The sequence below is a fragment of the Cyprinus carpio genome, chromosome B8 (assembly GCF_018340385.1).
Source record: "Cyprinus carpio isolate SPL01 chromosome B8, ASM1834038v1, whole genome shotgun sequence".
Taxonomy (NCBI): domain Eukaryota; kingdom Metazoa; phylum Chordata; class Actinopteri; order Cypriniformes; family Cyprinidae; genus Cyprinus; species Cyprinus carpio.
The window spans coordinates 18,240,827-18,264,108 of NC_056604.1; the positions used below are offsets into that span (position 1 = coordinate 18,240,827).

At 35.6% G+C, this 23,282-nt stretch overlaps 2 protein-coding genes, 1 long non-coding RNA gene and 1 pseudogene across 6 annotated transcripts; 3 read left to right on the plus strand and 1 right to left on the minus strand.

The window, feature by feature from the left end:
- Positions 1–3,237: 3,237 nt before the first annotated feature.
- Positions 3,238–7,284, minus strand: LOC109109888 (C-type lectin domain family 4 member E-like). 4 transcript variants are annotated; one of them, XM_042729024.1, is made up of 8 exons: positions 7,180–7,284; positions 5,477–5,609; positions 5,146–5,236; positions 4,748–4,768; positions 4,576–4,662; positions 4,303–4,442; positions 3,783–3,895; positions 3,238–3,630 (listed from the first exon to the last, which is right to left on the minus strand). In XM_042729024.1, the coding sequence occupies exons 3-8, from the start codon at positions 5,213–5,215 to the stop codon at positions 3,474–3,476; spliced, it is 588 nt and encodes a 195-aa protein (XP_042584958.1). In that variant the 5' UTR covers positions 5,216–5,236; positions 5,477–5,609; positions 7,180–7,284; the 3' UTR covers positions 3,238–3,473. The 4 variants fall into 4 exon arrangements, with proteins under 4 accessions (XP_042584958.1, XP_018978437.1, XP_042584957.1 ...); XM_019122892.2 differs by having other exon boundaries at positions 4,748–4,825; positions 7,180–7,198; XM_042729023.1 differs by lacking the exon at positions 7,180–7,284 and having other exon boundaries at positions 4,748–4,825; positions 5,477–5,627.
- LOC109109889 (cytochrome c oxidase subunit 6A, mitochondrial-like) lies at positions 7,280–9,692 on the plus strand. Its single transcript, XM_019122895.2, has 3 exons — positions 7,280–7,472; positions 7,820–7,962; positions 9,358–9,692. The coding sequence occupies exons 1-3, from the start codon at positions 7,295–7,297 to the stop codon at positions 9,445–9,447; spliced, it is 411 nt and encodes a 136-aa protein (XP_018978440.1). The 5' UTR covers positions 7,280–7,294; the 3' UTR covers positions 9,448–9,692.
- A 3,485-nt stretch (positions 9,693–13,177) lies between these two features.
- On the plus strand, positions 13,178–14,584 carry LOC122138137. Its single transcript, XR_006155340.1, has 3 exons — positions 13,178–13,464; positions 14,183–14,299; positions 14,494–14,584. It is a non-coding gene; the product is annotated as an uncharacterized LOC122138137 (long non-coding RNA).
- A 185-nt stretch (positions 14,585–14,769) lies between these two features.
- On the plus strand, positions 14,770–18,378 carry LOC122138131 (annotated as a pseudogene).
- Positions 18,379–23,282: the final 4,904 nt, after the last annotated feature.

Here is a 23,282-nt window from a genome sequence, read left to right on the forward strand (position 1 = left end):
TATCATGTAACAGTTTATTTTTGTTCATGCCAAGTGATATTTAATTCATAGCAGACAGATTTCTTTAATGGTATATGCAAATTCATGCGATTAAAATTATTTAATCGCAGCGAAGATGTCTATCTTAGATATGAAGTAGGCTATAATATTAAGTCTTGGATTTCAGAAAATAAATCTTATAAGAATTAAGTCAGTGAAACATTTTTCAGTGTTTATCCCTTACTATACACCCAGGACATCATTGACTACCTTCCCCTCATTCATTTCTTAAAGTCAGACATCAACCTTTTTAATATTCCAAAATCTATTCATTATAAACAATATAAAAAAAAAAAAAAAAAAAAAACAGTATGAAACAGTATCTGTTTTCTTATAATTTTTTTTCCATACTAGGTGGTTTATGTTTCTTATTAATTTGTATTAGTTTGATAATCTCTATCAGATTATCTCTTTTTTATTGGTAAATGTTGTTAGCTTTGTCCCTAATTTGTAAACACAGTTTTACAGCTTACTGTGATCTAATTGAGAATAATAAGAATCTATACTGTAAACACAATTCTCTTTTCTTTGATAAGTGGGTTAAAAATTTGAAATCATATTCATAAATGTAAATTTTCTAAATGCAAACCTCTTTTTTAAGATTCAAACTTGAAATGAAAATGTATTTTTTAATCTTTTGAGTTCTCTACAAACTTAAAAGCAATAAGAACAATGGCTTTGTTGGAGGACTTGGCACTTCATCTGGACTGAAAGACCCTGGATTGTTATTGTTATTTTCCTGACACACATCATACACAAACTGGGTTTTGGATATATGATTTAGTTGATTTTTGGTGTTTTTTTTTTTCAAATATAACTGCCTATCAAACATTTATTTAAGTAGGTCTACAGTGATTTTTTACACTGTTAGTCCTTGTGTAATTTGGAAAATGGATATTTTATGTAGAAAATGTAAGAACAATCATAATTTGGTTAGGGTTTTTCTTTATTTTTAGAAGGGTCGAGTGTATGCAGGAACAATAGTGGATAAATATGATTCCAATCCGTCTTGAACTTGGGTCTCCAGGAGTCTTGTGTACCATTCAATTATTCAATTAAGCACACTTCTTTTTTACAACCTCTCATTTTCTCCTTTAGACAGTTATGAGTATGCACTGAGCATAATTGTGTTATTTATTGTCATTTTGGTCACTTAAAAAAAAAAAAAAAAAAAAAAAAAACTTTTGTGTGCTTATGGCTGTTTAGCATGTACTCAAGTGTTTTGCAACTTTTTCCAAGCCTTATGGAACTTTTTTTTTTTTTTTTGAGAAAACTGAATTCTTCTTATACCAGATGTGCAAATGCCAAACATATGCTGACATTCCCAAAGATCAAAGCACACACACACACCCACACACACACAGACACAGACACGTGTACATAAACACACTCAACTTGCACAAAACTGTAACAATCTCAGCAACTGTACATTTGGGCACTTCTTATGTGTGTGTGCACATATATTAACATATCTTACGTGTATAATTCACACTTTTCAATGTGCTCCACCCAGCAAGGTCATATAAATAAGTTATAGACCTATAAATCAACACCTTTTCATCTAGTCTGTTATGATCCTGAGTGTGATTCTGCCCATGTGAGTACACTTCAGATATGTTCCACAATTAAGCTCCAGCTTATTGTTTTAATTAATTCTATTTTATTATGTAGGCAAAGCCAATATTTAACGTATAGAAATATTGAATGTAATTTGTGAAACAAATTTTAACAAACTATTTATTAGTAAGTGCGATCATTGAATTATTAACTAACTACTGGTTTTGTTGTATGATTATTAGATAAAATATTTTCTGGGAATGCTATAAAGGATATTCCACCAAAAAATAAAAATATAAATCTGTAATCATTTACCCCCTAATAATGCATATGAAAAGACTGTAGAGCGAAATTAGTTTTGTGAAGTGCAGAGAGTGTTGCAACACGTTTCTTATTGTTGTTGTTGTCTTGTCTTAAACTTTAATATAATTTTCCTACATTAAATTGAAGTTATTTTAAAAACTATATATTTTTCCTAAACTGTGTAAATGAATGCCAAATGTAAAAAATATATACTTAAAAGTATATAGTAATTTTTAAACCTAATTGGTTAGACCGGTTGAGTTGCAAATGGCCCTGTTAAATGCTTACCACTGGATGAAGCAGAAACAAACCATATGAAATTTCTATACACCTATCATAAATATTTTATAAGGCAGTTGTTGAATTAAGGATTTTATGAGTTTAATTTTGCTCATAAACATATAGTATATGCTGCTTCTGTTGAATAGTGAAGTTTGCATTCTGAATTGTGTCAGACACAAATTGGCCAATTTAAAGGGACAGTTGCCCCAAAATTTTAATTATGTCATCATTCATTATTCTGTCACCCTCAGTGCCATTTTAAACCCATATGCCATTGAACTGTATGACTATCTGACTACTGTGGAAAATAATTTTTGAAAAGTGAATTTATTTAAAAATATCCTGGCCACTCTTTCCATATAATGACATACCGTAAGATGTCAAGTTTCAAAAAGGATGCACAAAATCATAATTATAAATTAAAAGTGGTCCATACGTACTATGTTCCAAATCTTCTGAAGCAAAATGATAGCTTTGTGGGGGAAAGCCTAAAATTTAAAAGCATTTTGTCTTTTTTAGACAGTTTGGTAACAGAACAGTTGTTGATTAAGAAATACAGTTGTTTACATAACATTTAGATTTCATTGCACCATTAGACTGCTAATCAGTATGAAGCACTGATAAACAATCACTGTTCACAACAGTACTGGCGACTCTAGACTACCGAGCGCTGAGGCAGTTACAGAGACACTGAATTATTCATTTGAATCAGTTTTGTCAGTCAAACTTTAGCCTTCTCAGGCTGAGAAGTTTAGTGCATAGTTTATACATAAAGAGTTCATCTGTGAATGTGACAGAAAAGCAGCCGAATGCTTTCCAAAAGCGGATTACAACCCAGAACACAAGCAATATCCTAGTAAAAACTGTGAATGAACTGAAACTCAATAAAGGTTTAGGGCACTCCCTAACGTCTCATTAAGAAGACTCTCTTTACTTGCTAAACCCTGGATTTCAATTAATTACATAACTAATTATGACTGCATAATAATTAGGATAATTATGATTATTAATTGACCTCTTCAATTAAATTGGGCCAAAAATTAATTGAACAAATTATTCATTTTAGTGAACATTTTAATTAACTGGATGTGTTCATTTAACAGGACTGTACACTGGAACACTATAAAAAGTGACTTATGAAAAGCAAAAGTACATTAAATGTGCATCAGTCAGGCAAGTACAGTTTACAAACAAAAAGAGGACATTTACAAACAGCTAACAATTTCAGAAGGAGCATGTCCAGAGCTGGGTTTTAGGAGAGTCTAATGCAGTTGACATGATGGCGAAGTTTCCTACCGCATGCCTTTCTCTAGTTTGCGTTCACAAATGTGATACAGTTGTCTGTGACAGTCAGCATCATGCATCAGCTTTCGATGCACTGTGTCAGATCCTTTTAAGTAAGAGCAGGACTCCATACCCCAATAAGCAGGTTGATTTTCATCCCAGAACCTGAAAAGAACACAAAACACAATGAATTCAGAAGGAAAAGTACTGATCTGGTTGATATGCTGTACAGTATCACTTCTGTTTTGCATAACTTTTAAAAACAATTACAGACAGCCTAAAACACATGCTTATAATGTACGCCAATGATTTCTTACTGTGGATTTGAATGATAATTATCTCCATTAACCCAGGACCACTGGCCAATTTTGTCCCTCTTGAGACCAATCCAATAGTCAGTCCTCTTCTGAACCACTCTTGAAATGAACTCCTGAAATAAAGAGGCAAAATATGCTTCATCAAGTCTGTATTTATTTAATCAAGAATACAGTACAAACAGAAATAAATATTATTACAATTTAAGATAAGTGCTTTCTCTTTTAATATATTTTAATATATATATTCTTGTGATGGCAAAGCTGAATTTTCAGCATCAAGTTGTGCTGCTTAATATTTTTGAGGAAACTGTTGTACATTTTTTTCAGGATTCATAAATTGTTGAAATAAACAACATTTATTAGAAATAGAAATCCTTTAAAAATGTCTTTACTGTCACTTTTGAACAATAAAAGTATTAATTTCTTAAAAAAAAACAAAACAAAAAAAAAAACGTACTGACACAGAACTTTTGAACAGAAATGTAAATGAAGATGAAATTATAAACTCAATAATTCTTACCAGCTCTTCCTCATTGTTCACAACCATCAAGTGCGCCCCAAAGTCGTTGCATAAAGACTTTGATAATTCCCATGTCCCATAAACATTCATTATCAAATAACAGGTGTTCCTATATAAAACCCAACCATCTGAGCAGGGCCCTGTATTTAAGAAAACAAAATGCACTATTATAGACACAACTTCCTTACCAATGTAAAAATCATTTATAATTATAATATGCCAATTATAATCATTTTAAATCTTTTTTTTTTTTTTTTTTTTTACATATCTTACCTCTGTCACCTTTGTACTGGAATGGGATGGGTGTAATATCATCAGAAAGAAGACCTCTGGTCTGATCCTCTTGTGAATTCTTCTTGACTAGAGAATGTTCAATTAAAACAAAGCAGTTACACAATGATTAACCCATAAAATGTTGCTGAGGGACATTATAAATCTGACTTACAGTTGAGACCTGTTACGATTCCTATTACCAAGAATGAAAGCAGGAGGAGAACCGTGAACATGATACAAGCCACTTTGCCTGAATATTACAGTGAATAAACAAATGTCAATAGTTTATAGCAAAATTTCAATCAGACATATCAAAAGCAAACACCATTAGATGAGCTTATGTACCATATACCACTATGCTTTACTTGTCATTTAGCTCACATTTTTATTTAAAGCAATATGTTATACAATTAATAAATGGATTATAAATTGATAGGAGCAGATAGGAGTCTTTTTCAGTTCATAGATAACTCCTACCTGGACTTGAAGCTTCTAACCAGTGTATGAGCAGCCAACACCCATAGCCACTGTCTCTGCTATAATAAGCTAAAATGATACTACTTTACTTGCCTTGCTGGTAGAAGGGATCCACCCTGTCAGGATTTCCCTCCACATCATCTGAGAGTTTGTTGGACTGCATTCCTTGAGGTCAGCCTATAGCCTGATTTTAATGACAAAAAAAGGGAATCTGAAAATGCATGAGACAATGCCACTTTTACAAAGTTCTCTGAAATAGGCTACTAGAGGTTCAAATACATCGCAATAAGTCTGTTATTTTCAATGCAAAAGATGCAATAGCCTACTGTTATGAGCATACACACATAAACAATAAGAAACCACTCTGAATTCTAGTTGTTTAATCTTCAAAGCGTAAATAATCTTTAAGAAAACTTCAACTTACTGATCAGCTTGTTTCCTTGCAACACATAGAGTTTTCCATGGCACAACAAAGAAAGTGAAGACTGTGTGGAATGGCAGGATGACGCCAGAGGGGCTGGTCCTCTCCACCCAGCCAAACCAAAGCTCTGGGTTTTCTGCCAAGAACATCACAGTTGCCAGAAATCCATGACAAAGTAGCTATAAAATATATATATCTTAGTGGTAAGTCAGAAAAACAACTGTGCACGAGCTCTTCGCATGCCTGTTGGCTTTTTAAAGTTACACATGTCAGTTCTAATCTAAAATAAATGCAGCAGCAGCTTGACAAATGAAGTGTTCCAAAGGAAATCTCGTATGGGCCTAATATATTGTTTCATTTAATGAACTATAAAGACTTGCATTTACACTGAACAGTGACTGATGATTCATATGTACAGCTAATTGAAACAATACGTGCTATTCTTTTGCTCTCTTGAGAAATTATGAATTATATAAGGGAATGCAAATTCTAGTTCGTATGTATGGAGGACTAAACCTGCAGAAATTAAAAATAAGTAAATGAATAGATAAATAAATAAATGTAATAAAAGGAAAATAAATAAATAGTTCATTTGTAATAAAACTGAATCCTGAATTTATATTTTAAATGACTTTTTTTCCTTTATGTATTTATTTTACATTTATTTTTATTCTTTTTAACTTTTATTTACTTATACTTTCATTCATTTTTATATTTTATTTATTTTTAAATGTTTTTATTCATGTTTTAATTTATTCACGGGTGTATTTATTTCCAGATTTATTTATTTATTTATTTATTTATTTTTACTTTTCCGTGTGCAACATGGAAATGAGGATTGAGAAGCATATTTTAATAAAACAATCATTTCTTGCTCTCCCCGTTAGGTTTAAACCAGGAAAAACATTCAACTTCAGGATTTAAATATCTTCAAATGTCATTCAAATTATTTTGTGTCTTCAAACATTCAAATGGTTACATTAAGCCGCTGCTTGTTAAGTCTGGGAGGCCATCTGTCCTTTCACTCATCTGGAACCATATTCCAATCCCCTCCTAGAACATTATCCGATGGGTACTGTACTTTAGTTTCTGTAATCACATTAGAAATATCTTTTATTTATTTATGAGTTTGAGCTGCATTGTTAAAGCCATAGATATTAAATGAAATGAAAAAAAAAAAAGTTTTTGTACACTTTGAATATATGTAGACTATTTATTGATATGTATGTTAAATGTATTCTAATGCTTTTTAAAAAAGAATGCATAAATTATAAATTTTTTGGAGTTACAACAGATGACATTTTACATCCTGAACTAACCTTACCATGTTATGAAAGGCATATTTTATATTCACAAACATACAGTAGTAATTAGCCTATTAGCTGTAAAATTTCTAGGAAATAATAATTACTATTAGTTATTATAGTTATAATAGTTCGCCAAAAATATGATTTTTAATAAATAATTGAACTTTTATTAAAAAGTCAAAAATTAGCATGTTTTTCCTGTGGATTCCTTTATGCTGCATTACAATTCATGTCTTGTTTTTATCTTTACAGTGCCCTCTGATTGCTACAGCATTTACTAACATAAATGAGTGACAGGTTCACAGGTAGCATACAATAGTATTCATGGTTCTTCTGACGTCTTCCCAAAAATCATTTTTGGCATTAATCATTAACTCAGAACAAAAAAAAAGAAGTAACCTGGTGATCCTGATGAATCTTTTGAGTGAATGGATACGGAAGATTTGAGTCACTCATAAATCAAAATCCCCAACACTCGTCTGATAGAGCCGTTGTTGGACCTTCCCGTCACTAGATGGCGCGCGCGTCAATCTCCAGCACCAGCAGCCGCTTCAGAGCTTCTTCCGCCGCTGTTGTTCCAGGCTCCGCAAAAATGGCCGCGATCGGACGTCTATCCCAGAAGCTCCTGAAGTCCGCTGCGCTGACCCAAACCCGTCAGCTCTCGGCTGCAGCGGCTCACGGCGAACAAGCAGGTCAGTAACCAACTCTGAATAACCTAAAACAGACGCCTTAATAAAAAAGACCAACCGTTACGAACAGCCGCGGCTCTACGTCTTGACCTTGTGGAAGTGACGCGAATGGCTGACTAATGTCGTTCTGTCGTTGACATAAGTTGCAGAATGCCAGTTGGTTCAGGCTTTTGTGTAACGTTAGTAAGTTAGCGAACATGAAGTTAATTGTCTTTTGAGAACTACATAGTTGAATTAACTAAACGACTAGCAAGTGGACCGGTTAATGTGACTTCGCTATTATGGAAATGTCCACACGTGTCAAGTAAATTTGTTTATAATGTGTCTCTTGCTGATACATGTTAATGCAGCCAAGACCTGGAAGATCCTGTCGTTTGTGGTGGCGCTGCCCGGCGTCGCGGTGTGCATGCTGAACATGTACCTCAGGTCTCAGCAACACCAGCACGAGCAGCCGGAGTTCATCCCCTACAGCCACCTGCGCATCCGCAGCAAGGTGAAAACACCCTCTTTACACTAAAAACACCTTTAAAGAGCCTACAGGATGAGTCTGGTGGGAGATTGTTTATTTATTTATTTATTTTTTAATGAAAAGAACGTGTGACGGTTCAGTGGAGTCTGGTCATATGCACTTTTGAGTCAGGTTTGCATTGAATTTTAAATGTGTGCTTTACTTGTGGGGTTTTGTTTTAGTACTTTTGTAACACTGTAAACACAGTCATTGGTCTTAAAGATCAATGTCATTCAAGATCAATGGGCTGAAATGAGGGTTTTGTCAGCTAAAGCTGAGCATCACATTTGAAAGCCAAGAAACATGATTAATCTCTACCCCTCTCTCCCAAATAAAATCAATGTAAGAATTGCTGGTTTATCTGACATTTAAGATCTGCATGTACTGTAACTGAGACCTTAGAGGGCCTCCAGGAATGAGGCTGTGACCTCACACACTATAACCATATGCACTGCATATATCAGTACATAGAAATGTGAATGTTTCTGGTAATGTTGAGATATTGCTAGAAAAATATTTTAGAACTTTAATGTTCTAGATATTACTCACTCGATATAACAGTACTTCAATGATTATCGTGGTTTGGGGTGGGGTGATAAGATTATAACAACATTTTTACATGCATATACAGTATGTATTATATTAAAATACATTTGCTGAGGATTCAAATGACAGGAAAAAATTTTTATGACATTGTAACATCTTTATAACCTAATTGTGCTTAAATTGTATATACTGATATAGTATAGTTATATTGTAGCCATTAATGCAGATTCAAAATATTTAACATAAGAAATAAAATACGGTAAAATGGTAGCATGTAAGAATACATGATTTCCACTGTTGCTATTTATCATTGTAATTGTTTCATGTATATGCACATTTAACAATGCTTACAGGGATGTGATTTTTCTTAATGTTCATATTTCGTGACTTGAAGTACTGTATGACCCACATTAATTGCATAAATCAGAGGATATTTTTCTGCAAAACAATAATCAATTTACTCACTTATAACATGCATAAACCATCTTCCCAAAATTGTAAAACATTTATGAATCAGTCAATGAAACTTATTATTAAAAACTCTTTTAATTTTTAATTTTAAATCTTTTAATTTTACAATACGATAGTGTTACAGCAATAAATATATATATTAAAATATTTGTCATTATTTTGAAGTCAGTTTGCATACAGAAAACTGATCACATGGCTGATACAAATAATAAAAAAATACATATTTACATATTTTACCAAAACTTTTGAATGTATGAAAAATGACAGACTTTTGTGAACATTTCTGTGTAATAATTGAAAAATACATATGCTTCTGTTGTTAAAACAACAATCTCTTTTCTCTCTTCCCCACGCGTACATCAGCGTTTCCCATGGGGTGACGGCTCCAAGACGCTCTTCCACAACCCCCACGTCAACGCCCTCCCTGATGGCTACGAGCAGCATGATCATTGAAAGCTGTCTGGAGCTCTATCAGAACTCCCCTACAGGGACCAGAAGGCCCTCTGTCTCTTCCTCTCATTTCTCTGGACCACTCCTCAGTTTTTTTCAGTTTACATAACATCAACATGTTGATCTTACCTCTGTGCTCTCCACACCTAGTGGAAGTACCTTATGGAAAGAGTTACATTTACTTAAGGACCATTGTATCACCTTGACTGCTTAAACTGAAATAAAAAGAAATCTATTAGTTAAATTTATAAACCATATCAGAAGTCTCATTTTTTTGAAGGGAGTGATTGAAGTTGTCAGATCCTGGGATACATTGTGTTTTGCCTGAGTTTAAATGCTGCATTAGGAGTATAGAAGAGAAATGCATTAAAGCAACACATTTTTAAAAACTGCTAACGGTTTAGTGGAGTCTGTGTATTCTATTCATAGTTGCATGTGACTTAAAATATGTAAATATTAATATATACATATAAAAATTATATATATAGCTCCCTTATAAACGCAAGGCTAAAATGGATAACGAAATGCAGTTTGTTCCTCCAGGCTCGCCGTACTATCAAGACACTCTCACATGACTTTACTCTTGTGACACATTCCTTCTCAAAAACGAAATTTAATGGCATCATGATGAGATATTATCAGTTTCCGTTTATACTGAATATATTACTGCCATTTGGTTACTCGTAAATTTTTTAAACAGTATTCTCTAAACGAAAATGAATGTTTAGGCGAGTGGGAATTAGTGACGCAGCTGAAGTTGGAACACATGCGTAAAGTTTATGTAAACTTCATTCAACCCACTGACGGTGAGTGAAAATGATACCTGTGTCGGTTCTTGTTGCACAGACACGAAACATGGAAGACTTGTTTGTCTCCGCATCTGCGTGTTCAACCAAGCGCAAATGTTGTCTAACATGGATATAAACAAACACAAGCTACTGCTGTTAATGTCGAGTCTCTTAATAAGTTAATACTAATTTCCCATTAAAACGGATAATCAGCATCACATTTTTATTTATTTATATGGCGTGTTCATCTTGACAGCAGCTGAATGAACCTCGCTAGCGTTATCCAGCATGATTTGAGAATGATCCAAATGATTTACTTTGAAAAAGTATCTTGTCAAAACAAAAGTATTTCTTAAAGTATTTAAAAGTTTAAATTTCACATTTATTGGTTACTCTTGATGAGTGCAACAATAAAAGTTTTATATAAAGTATTTTACTGTATTTACACCTAGGGTTGAAGAACGTGTGCATTTCCAAGAAATCAAGAACATGTGACCTTTTTGTGTAATGCCGTTACAGCAACATCAACAGTGTCAAAAAATCATATATATTTAAATTTTATTAGTAACCGGGACAAATTGTATTATAATGAATATATCTTGACCTTTTTATTCCCAGGTTTAAATTTTTCAATGTGGTCTCAGACTGCTGGACCGGTTTACATGCAGTGCTTTGGTTTTTCTGTTTGTATTACTTTCCCAATACATTACGAGCATAGTTAACCGTATTTTGTGGTTGAAGGGATTAAATCAAAAATGAAAATTTACGCACCCGCAGGCCAACCAAGATCCACAGAAGTGGATAAATTTAGCATTACATTACTTGATCACCCTGTTTCCTCTTTCCCTCATGTTGTTCCAAACCCATAAGACCTTCATTCATCTTCGGAACACAAATTACGTAATGATGAAATCTAAGAAATTTCTGACCTGCATAGACAGCAACACAACTGACATGTTCAAGGCCCAGAAAAGTAGTAAGGACATCATTAAAAGCCAAGTCCATATGACATCAGTGGTTCAACCGTAATTTTATGAAGCTACAAGAAATACTTTTTATGCACAAAGAAACAAAAATAATTCCTTTACTCAACAATTTGTCACCGTCTGCTGCCATTCATGAGAGTACCATGCCATATTTTTGTTTTCTTTGTGCACAAAAAAGTATTCTTGTAGCTTTGTAAAATTACTGTGGAACCACTGCTGTCACATGGACTACTTTAACAATGTGTTTACTACATTCATCTTCGGAACACAAATTAAGATATTTTTGATGAAATCCAAGAGCTCTCTGACATCTGTGATATTCTACAAAATGGCGCAAGGGTGATGCGGAGGAGAAGAACTGTTGAATAAAGTCATTATTTTAGTTTTTTTGTGCAACAAAAATTATTCATGTAGCTTCAAATGGACTGCTTTGTTGATGTTCTCTTGGTACCTTTCTGGACCTTGAATATAGTAGGACCCTATCTATGGAGGGTCAGAGAGCTCTCGGATTTCATCTTCAGTATCTTCAATTGTGTTCCAAAGACAAACAAATGCCTTATGGGTTTGTAATGGCATGAGGTTGAGTAATTAATGACACAATTTTAATCTTTTTATGGTGTTATATTAATTATAAGGCATAATTATAAGACAATTAAATATCTCTAAAATGTCACTTCTGGCCAAAAAAAGTCCATAATCCAAAATAACACTTCCTCCACTGACAAAGTCCATCCTATGTTGTCCTCTCACAACAAAATCCACTGATATATTTGTTTAGAACCGTTTTAGACTGTTAGCGCTTGTAAATGGCAAACATCTATGCTTATTTCTCTCCTAATTCAGACAAGATTACTTTTTCACTGAAGAACGCAATGTTATGGATAGAGGAATTGTATTTTAGCTGGAAGCAACAGTTTAATGTCAAGACACCTTAATGATTTATTTTTTTATTGCGAACACCCAGCTTTTCATTGTTGACTAATGGACTGGAGTTGTGTGAATTTTTTATGGATTATTATTATGTTTTTATCAGTGGTTTGGACTCTCATTTTGATGGCACCCATTCACTGCAAAGGATCCAAGTGATGAAATGCTAAATTTCTCCAAATCTGTTCAGATGAAACAATCTTAACCACATCTTGGATGGCCAGAAGCTGAGTTCATTTTCATTTTTGTGTGAACAATTCTTTTAACCAGATTGCTTCTGTTTCAACAGACTATCAATGGCTGAGACAGCAACTTTGACTGATTCTAGACGGTAAGAATAATATTCAGTGTGTAAAGTAAACCTTTACAGTCAGTGATATGTGGTGGCCTTGTACAACATGCTTGCCGTTTCCTAAGATGCCCTTTACAAAGGCATGCCTTACAGTGTGACCCATAAGTGCAGTCATGAAGAACAGAGTGCTCATTGTCCAGTGCATTATACATGCTTAGAGATACTATCATGCTTAACATCAATGGAAAACACTTCTGTATCAGTTTCCTCAATTTTAATAGTAATACTGGAAGGCAAGAGGTTTGGCTTAACGGCTAACTGTACATCTTATGTGTTTCATCATATTTCCAAAAGCAGCTTCTTCTTCCTGTACGATAGTTCAAAGGTGCAAGAGGAGGTTGACCTGACTAGAGATGGGATTTACTACTTCACACAATAAGTAAAGAAAATTAATTAGATTTAGTTTAAAGCATGAAGAAGCAACTGCACCTTCCAAAACACTATTATAACACAACTGTTTTTAAAAAACGACCTTCATAATACATCATATATATGAGCATGACTGTGTTTGTACTGTTGCAGACACCAATAGACCAACAAGAGCTGCTTTGTGGCCAGCTGGCCGGTGTGTGTCGTTGTGTATCTGAGCTGTCCTCATCTCCTGTACGTCTGCTTCACCTGCGCAAAAGCAAATATGCAGTCCGCATGAAGGATAAATTTCTTTGGTAAGAGAATATTTTGTCTTTGGGTAATGACATTACAAAACCTAATGTCTTGGTGCCTAGTACCTCCTGACTTAAATAAAGCCAAGGTTTTGGAACAGAGCGATGCAAACTTGGTTTGACTGAAAGCAAGATTTCTGTGTGCTTTTATGGTGGTTTTACAACTCTTTTGAATGGGATCTTTCTCTGGGTTCCAGGCATTAAGCTGTGTGGTTGACATTCCTGATGTGAGTGTGTGTGACTTACTTGATCAGCTGATTGCCCTCTTCTGTTTCTACAATGGGCCAGTGCGTCAGAGCTACCAGGTGCAACATCACAGTCGACAGCGTTCCGTTTTTTTTTTTTAAATAAATAATAACACTTTTATTCAGCAAGGATGCTACAAAAAAAAAAAATAATAATAATTTTTTTATATGTTATGTTTCAAAAAGATTTTAAATAAATGCTGTTCTTTTGGAAAACTAAATTCATCAAAGAGTCTTGACAAAAAAATGTATCATGGGCCCTACAGAAATATTTAATCAAATATGTTTCTTGATCACCAATTTAGTATATTAGAATGATTTCTGATAGATCATGTGACACAGATGACTGGATGATGCTGATGCTGAAAATTCAGCTTTGTCATCTTTAAAATAGAAAAGAGATATTTCAAATTGCAATAAAAATATGTACATATTGATTTTTAATAAGTTTTATGATTTTTTTAATAATAAGTTTCTTTTTTTTTGCAAGTTTATTTTGTTTTTATCTATTTTACTAATTAATGGTAAACGAAAAAATGAGAAATATTACGTTGGCAGCTATCTTAAAATAAGATTAAGATTTTTTAAATTTTCAATTAAAGTTTAAAACGGAAATGTTTTATGGTTTTTCTTTGTCAGATGTAATAACCTTGCTTCATTCAACAATAAAAAGTCTTACAGACCTCTAACTTTTGAAGTTGAACAATATCTATTAAATGTTAATACCATATTCAGACCAATTCCACATATATGTTGTGTTTTACTGCACTTAACACAGTTGTACAGTAAACAGGAGTTGGCTCTACGATGGGCTAGATATCTCTGTCACCTGCAGGGCGGCTCCACTGAGCTGCACCACATCTTCAGCTGCTTGAGGACCATTGACTCCACGCATGTAAGTATGAGTGGAATTATTCTAAAGAGATGTTAAACTTACTTGGCTCATTACATTAACAGTGTGCCACAAGACATTCAAATTAATTCAGTCAGTCCTGCAATAGCAAGCCCTGAGCAAAGGAACCTGTCCTTATGTTAATTGTGAATAGCCTGTTTGTGAATGGTCACTTCTCTCCTCACTCACCGCATCAGATTGATCCTCTGCTGCTGCTGAAGGCTGCTCTCATTCTTCAGGCATGTCAGCGATGTCCTCTGGTCTTGGCAGGCTGTATCCTCTACAGGGGCAGGTGAGCTTTCACTGCAGAAGAAAATCTGTTTATGATAATTCATAATCATATTTATTCCAAATATTAAACATGTATCTGTAATTGGCTAAAGCAATTTAGATGGACATTTCTCTGTTGTATAGGTTGTTAATAACCAAAATCCCCCCTCCCCTAAAATTAAAGTTAATGTGTGTATGAGACGCAAACATACAGCCAGGTACAATCAAGCTCATGGTGACTCCAGATGGTGATTCCTGATACTGAACACATCCTTGTGTATTTTTCTTATTTCTCATTACAGGATTTTCAGGTGACGGCCAATGGCCTGAGCTCATTGGTGGGCTCACCGTTCTCTTTCCACAGGACTACCACACAGGTGTTCCTGATGCCCACTGAACTGCACATGCTCCGCTGCCCCCCAGTGGATAGAGCATGCAGGTACAAATCAAGAAGCGTATTCTGCCATCAATTACTCACCCTCATGTCGTTCCAAAGCCAAATTAAGATCTTTTTGCTGTCTATGCAGAGTCAGAAAGATCTCAGTTTTTATCAAAAAAATCTTCATTTGTGTTCTGAAGATGAACAAAGGTCTTATGGGTTTGGAACGACATTAGGGAGAGTAATTAAAGACAGATTTTTTTTTTACTTTGGTGTGAACTATCCCTTTAATACATATTTGCATTTTGTAGATATATTTACATACTATATTATACTATATTTACATATTTACATACATTCTGTTTAAAAGTTTGGGAATGGTAAGATTTTTTAAATGTTTTTAAAAGAATTAATTATATTCCCTAAGGCTGCATTTATTTTATAATAATACAGTAAAAACTGTAATATTGTGAAATAAATATTATCACAGTTTAAAAGGACTATTTCTATTATATTTAAAAATGTAATTTATTCCTGTGATGGCAAAGATGAATTTTCAGCATCATTACTCCAGTCTTCAGTGTCACATGATCCTTCAGAAATCATTCTAATATGCTAACTTCATGCTCAGGAAACATTTATTATTATTATCAGTGTTGAAAACAATAATGCTGCTTAATAATTTTTATGAAAACTGACACATTTTTTAGGATTCTTTAATGATCATTTGTAACATTACAAATGTCTTTGCTGTCACTTTTGATCAATTCAACGTGTTCTTGCTGAATAAATGGATTGATTTATTTTTAACAAAATCTTACTGACTCCAAACCTTTTACATATTCATTGGTACTTATATATTCTCATTCTTAGGTCTCACTGCAATCAACCTCCCTGCCAACCCAGCAGGTCCCTCCTCTCGCACCTCACCTTACACCACAACCAAAGATACTGACTCTTCAAGCTTAGACCCCACACATTGTCCCCCACCATCATATCAGACATAGACAGTGCCATCTTCTCCTCGCTCCTCACTCTCTGATGAACTGTGTTTCAGCCCTTCTCCCTCACGGGTTAACACTCCCATTCATTCCAATCTCATGAACCAATCAGAGTATTTCACTCCTGACTCACATGTCCACAGCACTTCTAACGGGACCTAACTTGTGTGCGGTGGAAGAAACACTTGGCAGGCCTGAACATAAAGCAGGATATAGATGCAAACTCGGGGTCAGAAACCCAAAAAGCAACGGTTTTAAAATTCAGATCAGGACATTCAGAGTGAAGAAAATCGCACCCCCCAAAATGGTAATAACACACTAAAACTCTCTACAAAAACTCTGACCTTGACAGTCAGATTAAAAGTGAAGAAAATAAACTGGATGCTAACAATCATGTGACCAATAAAAATGGAAACAAAGAAAAAACAGAGGAAGAGGCAAAAACAAAGAGCAAGCAAATCAATAGGAAACTCAAGGAGAAAAATGAACCCACAAACACCCCCTCGCCACATGAGACCCTTGAAGACACCTCTCTAGTGCCATTGGTATTATACCAGCATAGAGTCAAAGGTTTGGTGTTGGCCCTGCTAGTGGAGCCTGAGTTCATCACAGACCATTCCGCCAGAGAGGAAGTGGTAAGAAAAATGTGTCTGTTTAAAATATATCATCCATATTTAAGGAACACTTCCAAAAAAAATTGTATTTGCAAAATGTATTCACATTTGTATTGAAATTTTAGCCTTACATCACTTGGATCCTCTGCAGTAAATGGGTGCCGTCAGAATGAGAGTCCAAAACAGCTAATAAAAACATCACAGTACATCCACAAGTAATCCTCACGACTCAAAACAAACCCATCATTAAGACTTTGTTCATTTTAAACCACCGCTTTTGGCCAAAATACCAAATTCATAATCCATAACAACAACAACTCCAGTGAAAAACGTCCACTGGTCATATGGAAGTGGACGTGGATTACTTGTGGATTATTTTGATGTTTTATATCAGCTGTTTGGACTCTCATTCTGATGGCACCCATTCACTGCAGAGGGATCTCGGATGGTCTGAAGGTCAGTAAATATTCTGCAAGTTTTCATTCTTTGAGGTGAAATGTTATTTTAATTGCATGAATTTTAATGTGTGTGAGTGTGTGAACCCCCAATATATATTTTGAGGTTTGTGCTCAGTGTTATTTTTTTATTTAAAGGAAATTAATACTTTTATTCAGCAAAATGTAACTGTATTTTTGATGCAATATGCATCCTTGGTGAACATGGAAACTTTGAGACAAAAATTCTGCCCATTAATTACTCACTCTTGTTGTTCCAAACCTACAAGACCTTTGTTCATCTTTGGTACACAAATTAAGATATTTTTGATTAAATTTGAGATCTTTCTGACCCTGCGTAGACAGCAACACAACTACCACGTTCAAGGCCCAAAAATGTAGTAAAGACATTGTTTAAATAGTCCATGTGACATCAGTGGTTCAACCGTAATGTTATGAAATCTACGAGAATACTTTTTGTGCACAAAGAAAACAAAAATAATGACTTCATTCAGAATTTTCTGAAGGTCTTACGGGTTTGGAAAGACATGAAGGTGAGTAATTAATGACAGAATTTTCATTTTTCGGGTGAACTTTTCGTTTAGAAGAATTAAAAAACCCAAGAAGTGTTTCTTCTGTTATAAAAGTATACTCTACTACAACTGCAGCATCACAGCAGCTTGGCATCATTAAATGGGCTTGAGGCTCACTTGAGAAATACCTCACCTGGGACACCAGGCCCACCTGGGCCCTACACCTTTGCTCACTATGACTGCATTCAAAACACTCTGACTAGTAAGTCCAGTTTTCATATAAATATTATAAAATCTTAGTCAATTCAGTCAAAATAGTAACATGCACAAATGATTGTGTATTTAATTATTCTTGAAATTAGTTTTTGTTTTTGTGGACTTTTAATTTGATGTGTAGCTAATGTACATGTGGGCGCTCCGTTGGACCCCAGGATCAGGCCTTTGTGAAGGCCACTAAGCTGGTCCATTCACATTTCTCACGCTTAGACACACTACAGGAGGCTATTGTCAGGTTAGTGTGTGGGTGAATGCCTGTTCAGCCATTTTTATCATTTAATGTGTATTTTGGCAAATTTCACATGTATGTCCTGTTTGATTGATTTGTAAATTATCTCTGCATGTGAACAGTTCAAACATAAGTGTTAAAATAATTGAAGCACATTTCATTTGTTATTTTATGTAACACATTGTGTTAAATGTCCTGAATTACAGGAATGCTAGCTCGGCAGTGTATGGAACCCGTACCACGGCCCAGGAGACATATTTTCTCCAGCAGGGAACACCTGTCAGAAACTCTGGAAGTCCTGATCCTCAGGATAGTGCCTTCTCACTACCAGAAAAGCCCGTCTGCGGCTCCTTAAAACATGGAGTTAACCTCCTTTAGCTGGGCCTCTTTTTTTGTAAAAAGATTTTAATTCTTGTTATATCTCTTTCATTTCATAGATATTCACCATATTTATATGTCTCTCGTACTACCCAGAATGTAATTAAGGCTTTTTTGTTTATATAATAGGCTGCTGTTCGTTCATTTAGTAATTAAAAGTAGAGGCTGAAATTGATACTGTCATTCCAAGTAATACTAAAATATATAAGAAGTGTCTCCATCCTGCGAGACGGATTCTGCTGTAGCCCTTTGCTGTTTCAGAGGAATAGACAACTGAGGCTGAGACCATTCAGTGTTACTGTTAAAGGTAGATGTGTATAGCTGTTGAAACTGCCACCTTTTTTAAATGGAACAAATTTGTACTTTTGCGTGTTAATAAATGTCCTTTAGTAAACCTGTTTGATTATTCTGTTAGAAGGGTTTTAGATATATCAGATAATTGCACATGCAGAAATATTTAGAGAGTGGCTGAAAAAGTATTTGGATACCTAAAAGGATAGTTCACCCAAAAATTAATATTCTGCAACCATTCACTCACCTCATGCAGGTCATTTTAAACCCCTAAGACTTTATTTTATCGTGGGAACACAAATGAAGATTTTTTTTTTCAATAATCTCACAAAGCTTTCACACATTTTATTGTATGTGCTTGACACACAGGAACTATTAATGTTTGTTCTTGTGCATCAAACAAGTACGTCTGTGTGCTGATCAACGTTTAAATGTGAATAAAGCCTAAATTAAATCCGTTCATCATATAAAGCAATCATGTCTCTTCAGAAGAAGTGGATTAAACCTTTTTTTTTAATTCATATTGATTATTCTCACTCTCTTTATGAACTTATTTTGAAGCTTTTAAAGTTTTGTTTGCTTGTAATGGGCTTTTCTTAGAGGGGGCAGAAATATCTGACGTTTTTATTAAAAATTACTTAATTTGTTTTTTTTGGAAGAAAAAACTAAAGTCTCATTGGGGTTTGGGTCGACCATGAGGGTGAGTAAATGATAACAGATTTGTTGGGTGTGAACTAGCCCTTTAAATCTTTACACACTTTTTAGACAAAGTATTTCACCACAAATTTGATCGTAAATTATAAAACATAGATATCCCCATTCAATATATATACATTTAGACACTTTTTGGTTGTCAGACATTCCACCAGTCGTGTTTGTTACAGTAAATGTGAGCTACACCTGGGTTTCTCTGATAGGACCTGTGTGAAATTATTGGAAAACTGACTTCATCCAGTAAAAATCACACTGAAACTACCAGGCTAAATTAACTTCAAAAGTGAAGTTAATTGTGAGAAAAGCTACTTAGTTGATTGTTGGTTATCTATGTAATTAAATTTATACATTTGTATAAGTATGAATTGCAAAGTGTAGCTTAAGAATCCAAAATACTGCTTAGGGCCAGTATGTGCTACCAGGTGAATGGTTTCTATATCCCAGATTACCTCTCTGTTAGTTGTGGAAGCTATTGTCAGGATAGGGCAGTTTGGGAAAGTTTTATGCTTTTCTTGGTCCAAGTTGTTTCTCCGTGCAAATGAGCAGCCTCATTGGTGATGGTGCAGATGTTCTTTAATGATGGTCATTAGGGGTGAGAATAAGAATGGCCCTGGACTGGCAGGGCTCTGGGCGCCTCATTGTGCAGACACATTTAAAAGGTCGATGGGGGGTGCGAATGGGGCTGCTTAGGGGTCCCAAACAAAACCAGGGGGAGGAGAGTCCAAAAGAAGCCAGAATTCAAATTCCACAGGAAGAAAAACTGCGCTTATTGTCCAAAGCAGGATCAACCCCCTCATTCGTACAGTGGAGATCCCGAGACAAGCATCTCCGGAGCGCAATATATGGATATTTGAAATGGCCACGGTTACGCGCGCACGAGTTTCACTGCTGGTCCTCGCTTTCGTGACTATTACTATAGGAGTACAGTGCCGATCGCTTCGTTCACAGCTTCGCAAGGTGACATCGTTGCAAGGAGAGCGTAAAATCCGTATTGGACACGTCCAGAGACGGAGCCGTCGCGAACCAGGATCCGAGCACGACCAGTGCGCCCTCCTGAGCGCCCCGTGGACGGAGCAGCACCACTCCACTTGGTTGACTGGGGCCAGATTGTACCGTGTGAAGATACTATCGACGATGAGTGATGGTCCACGTCGTGCTGTTTTCCCAGAACAACCCCTCTTCAGATTCGTCAGACGGGTTTATCGCTGTTGTCAAGTGGGCTACCATTGTGGAAGTGTCAAGGGAATACAAGGCAGAAGAGTTTGGGGTACGTACCTCTCTGTTCCGACACCTTGTTGAAAAAGTGATGCTGGTGTTCCCATAAGGCTTGCAAGACTGGCGGTCAACCAGTTTTACCGGCCGTTTTGCTAATAAACCGTAAAATTTAATTAGGGCAATTAAGTCTTTAAAGCAGCCCAAGAGCACTGAGGGTCTAAATGAAATCAGCGTTATTCAAATTTAGTAATGCTTCCGAAGTTCGAACAAAAGTAGTGTTGAGGTGTTGCCTTTTTTTCCTTTTTTTTTTTTTTTTTTTTCCTTCTTTTTTCAGTATGGGGAGAGTTTTCGACAAAAAAAAGTACTGTAATTAAAAACGTAGCATACAAAAACGTCACAAATATACCTAAAAATTTTATGGGTGTTTGTTCAAAATACATTTTTTGTTCAAAATACAATTTAGCTTTTTGCTAAATAAACAGAGGAACTTCAACAGACTGCAACTTGAAAATTTCTGTCAAAAATTAACTTGCAAAGCTAGACAAGCACAAAACCCAGTGTAAACCTAAATCATCAATCTGGTAATTCACAATTTTACAGCAGGTATATTTTATGTGACAGCAGTATCCCTAATCAAGTGTCCTTTTCTTACTTGTCAAGACTAACAACATTGAGTTTTGTCTGCTCGGAGAGGATGTGGACAGCACACCGTTTGGAGAAAAAGGAAGTTCATTTTCACTTTTCAAACCCCCAACCACCTCAACATCCAACCTGGTTTTGCTGCCCCTCGCTGGAGAAAAACGAGGGTTCCCCCCTACTAGGTGAGACACACCCAGATCCTTGATAATGAAAGTCCTGGCTGTGGAAGTGTTGCGAAATGGTTTGTTACAACAAATTTCTCCCAAGTTTTTTTTTTACAGAGCCCGTTCCTTTTTTGGAGAAAGCGGAGTCCCTATCCAATTTTTTTTTTCTTTTTTTTTCTTTTTTTCTTTTTTTGTATTCGGTCACACCGAGGTTTTTTTTTTTTCTAGACGCTTCCCCCGTTCTCCTTTTTGAAGTTTTTTGTTGTCCCCTTTTCTCCACCGTGCTCTGTGGCTTTTTTTTGCTTTGGACTCGTGCCTTTTTGTCTTTTTCACATTCCAATCGGAGCGCGCAGCATCCGCTTTTATTCAGGGGAGTTTTATCCACAAAACAAGAGAGTCACGACCGGTCACGCACGACATTTTTTTGCGTTAGATACAGTTTTCTGCATCTTGCCACCACGTGTTTTTTGAGTTTTCTATTTAGTTAGACACCAAGTGTGAGTAGCTTGCTTTTTTCTTACACCCTTTGATTTCTGTTTTTTTTTTTTCTTGTCTGCTTTTTTTTTTTTTTTTTTTTTTTTTTTTTTTAATTTTTTTTTTTTTTTGTGTCTTTTCTCTGGGCCTTGCATCCTGGTCCGCCGATTGTGTTGTTTTTTTTCGAGGCTTCAAAAGCACCACCTTTCGCTTGCTTGCCTTTTTTTTTGCTTATTTTTTTTGCGCTTTGGCAAGCTAGGTCAGATTTAGGAGGAGTCACACACGTCACGACAGAGATCCACAGTGAAGAGAGTATATTGGTTGAATATTACATCGGGGTGTGAATTTTGTTGAAACTGCACACCCTTTTTTTATTCTCTTTTTTCTTTTTTTTTTTTTTTTTTTTGCAGATCTCGCAAGAAAATACTGAGCTTCTGAAAAACCAGTCCCTAGAATATTTTCTCTTTCCCTCGTCCACAACAGAGTCTGGTTGAGAGCACTACAAGTCGTTAGAAGCTGAGAGTGGATCTGCTTGCCTTCAGATCCAGGCCGATACCGGCTGGGCCACATATGGAGGAGCCGCAGCGGTCCAAGCGTAATGGAAAGTGGATCGGGGTGAGGCCCTTGAACAAACCAGGGGTCATTGTCAAAAGCAAAGTCCCCCATCCCTTCAAGAAACAGTAGTAACTGGTTAGTGGGGGGCGGTGAATGAGGGCAGGGATGGTGCCTGGCCCCCTGCAGCCCACTTTAGAGCTGGGATGGCCTTCCACTGCAGCTTATTGGGATAATTCACACAGCCCAGTCAAGAGTTGGGGTGTACATCTAGAACATGCACCCCTTTATCGCTCTGACGTTACAGATAGCAAGCTTATATTCAAGCCATACTAAACAGGGTTTTAGCAAAATACATTTTGAAACTGCTTCTGTGTCCAGCCAAATACTGTCAGTCCCTAGCGCTACCCCCCGTCACAAGTTCTTTGTGGCCATTAAAATCTCTGTCCATTCAGTCCACTAACACTGGTTGTGACTATTCCCTGGTGGTTACGTTGTTTTTGTAAGAATGGCTAATGATTCCCATTGTTCTGTGGACAATGGTGCTTCAGTAGACCGCTTCCTGTAATCAGAGGGCTGAATGTTATGTGGTACACTATGCACTTCAGCATGTAAATTGAATTATTAACTTATGGGTGTTATTTGGAAGAAAAAGGTATGACTGTAAAAATGTAAATAGTGTAAAATTTCAGTTCTATATATAATTTTTTTTGATTTGTATATGCATGTCCAATAGGTGTGTTTCTCTCTCTTCCTGTGGTCAGTGTATTGTTTTTTTCTCAAATATTTGAGACATGTTGTCTCAGTAAGGTGTTTTAAATTA

Bases quoted from the DNA above. Each gene is read 5' to 3' on its own strand.
- LOC109109888 (XM_019122892.2), bottom strand. From the start codon at position 5,215: ATGCAGTCCAACAAACTCTCAGATGATGTGGAGGGAAATCCTGACAGG. The intron at 4,663-4,747 runs GTAAGTCAGATT...AACATTCTCTAG, and splicing joins AATCGTAACAGGTCTCAACT to TCAAGAAGAATTCACAAGAG. The intron at 3,896-4,302 runs GTAAGAATTATT...TCTTTATTTCAG, and splicing joins TGAACAATGAGGAAGAGCTG to GAGTTCATTTCAAGAGTGGT.
- LOC109109889 (XM_019122895.2), top strand. From the start codon at position 7,295: ATGGCGCGCGCGTCAATCTCCAGCACCAGCAGCCGCTTCAGAGCTTCT. The intron at 7,473-7,819 runs GTCAGTAACCAA...ATGTTAATGCAG, and splicing joins GGCTCACGGCGAACAAGCAG to CCAAGACCTGGAAGATCCTG. The intron at 7,963-9,357 runs GTGAAAACACCC...CGCGTACATCAG, and splicing joins ACCTGCGCATCCGCAGCAAG to CGTTTCCCATGGGGTGACGG.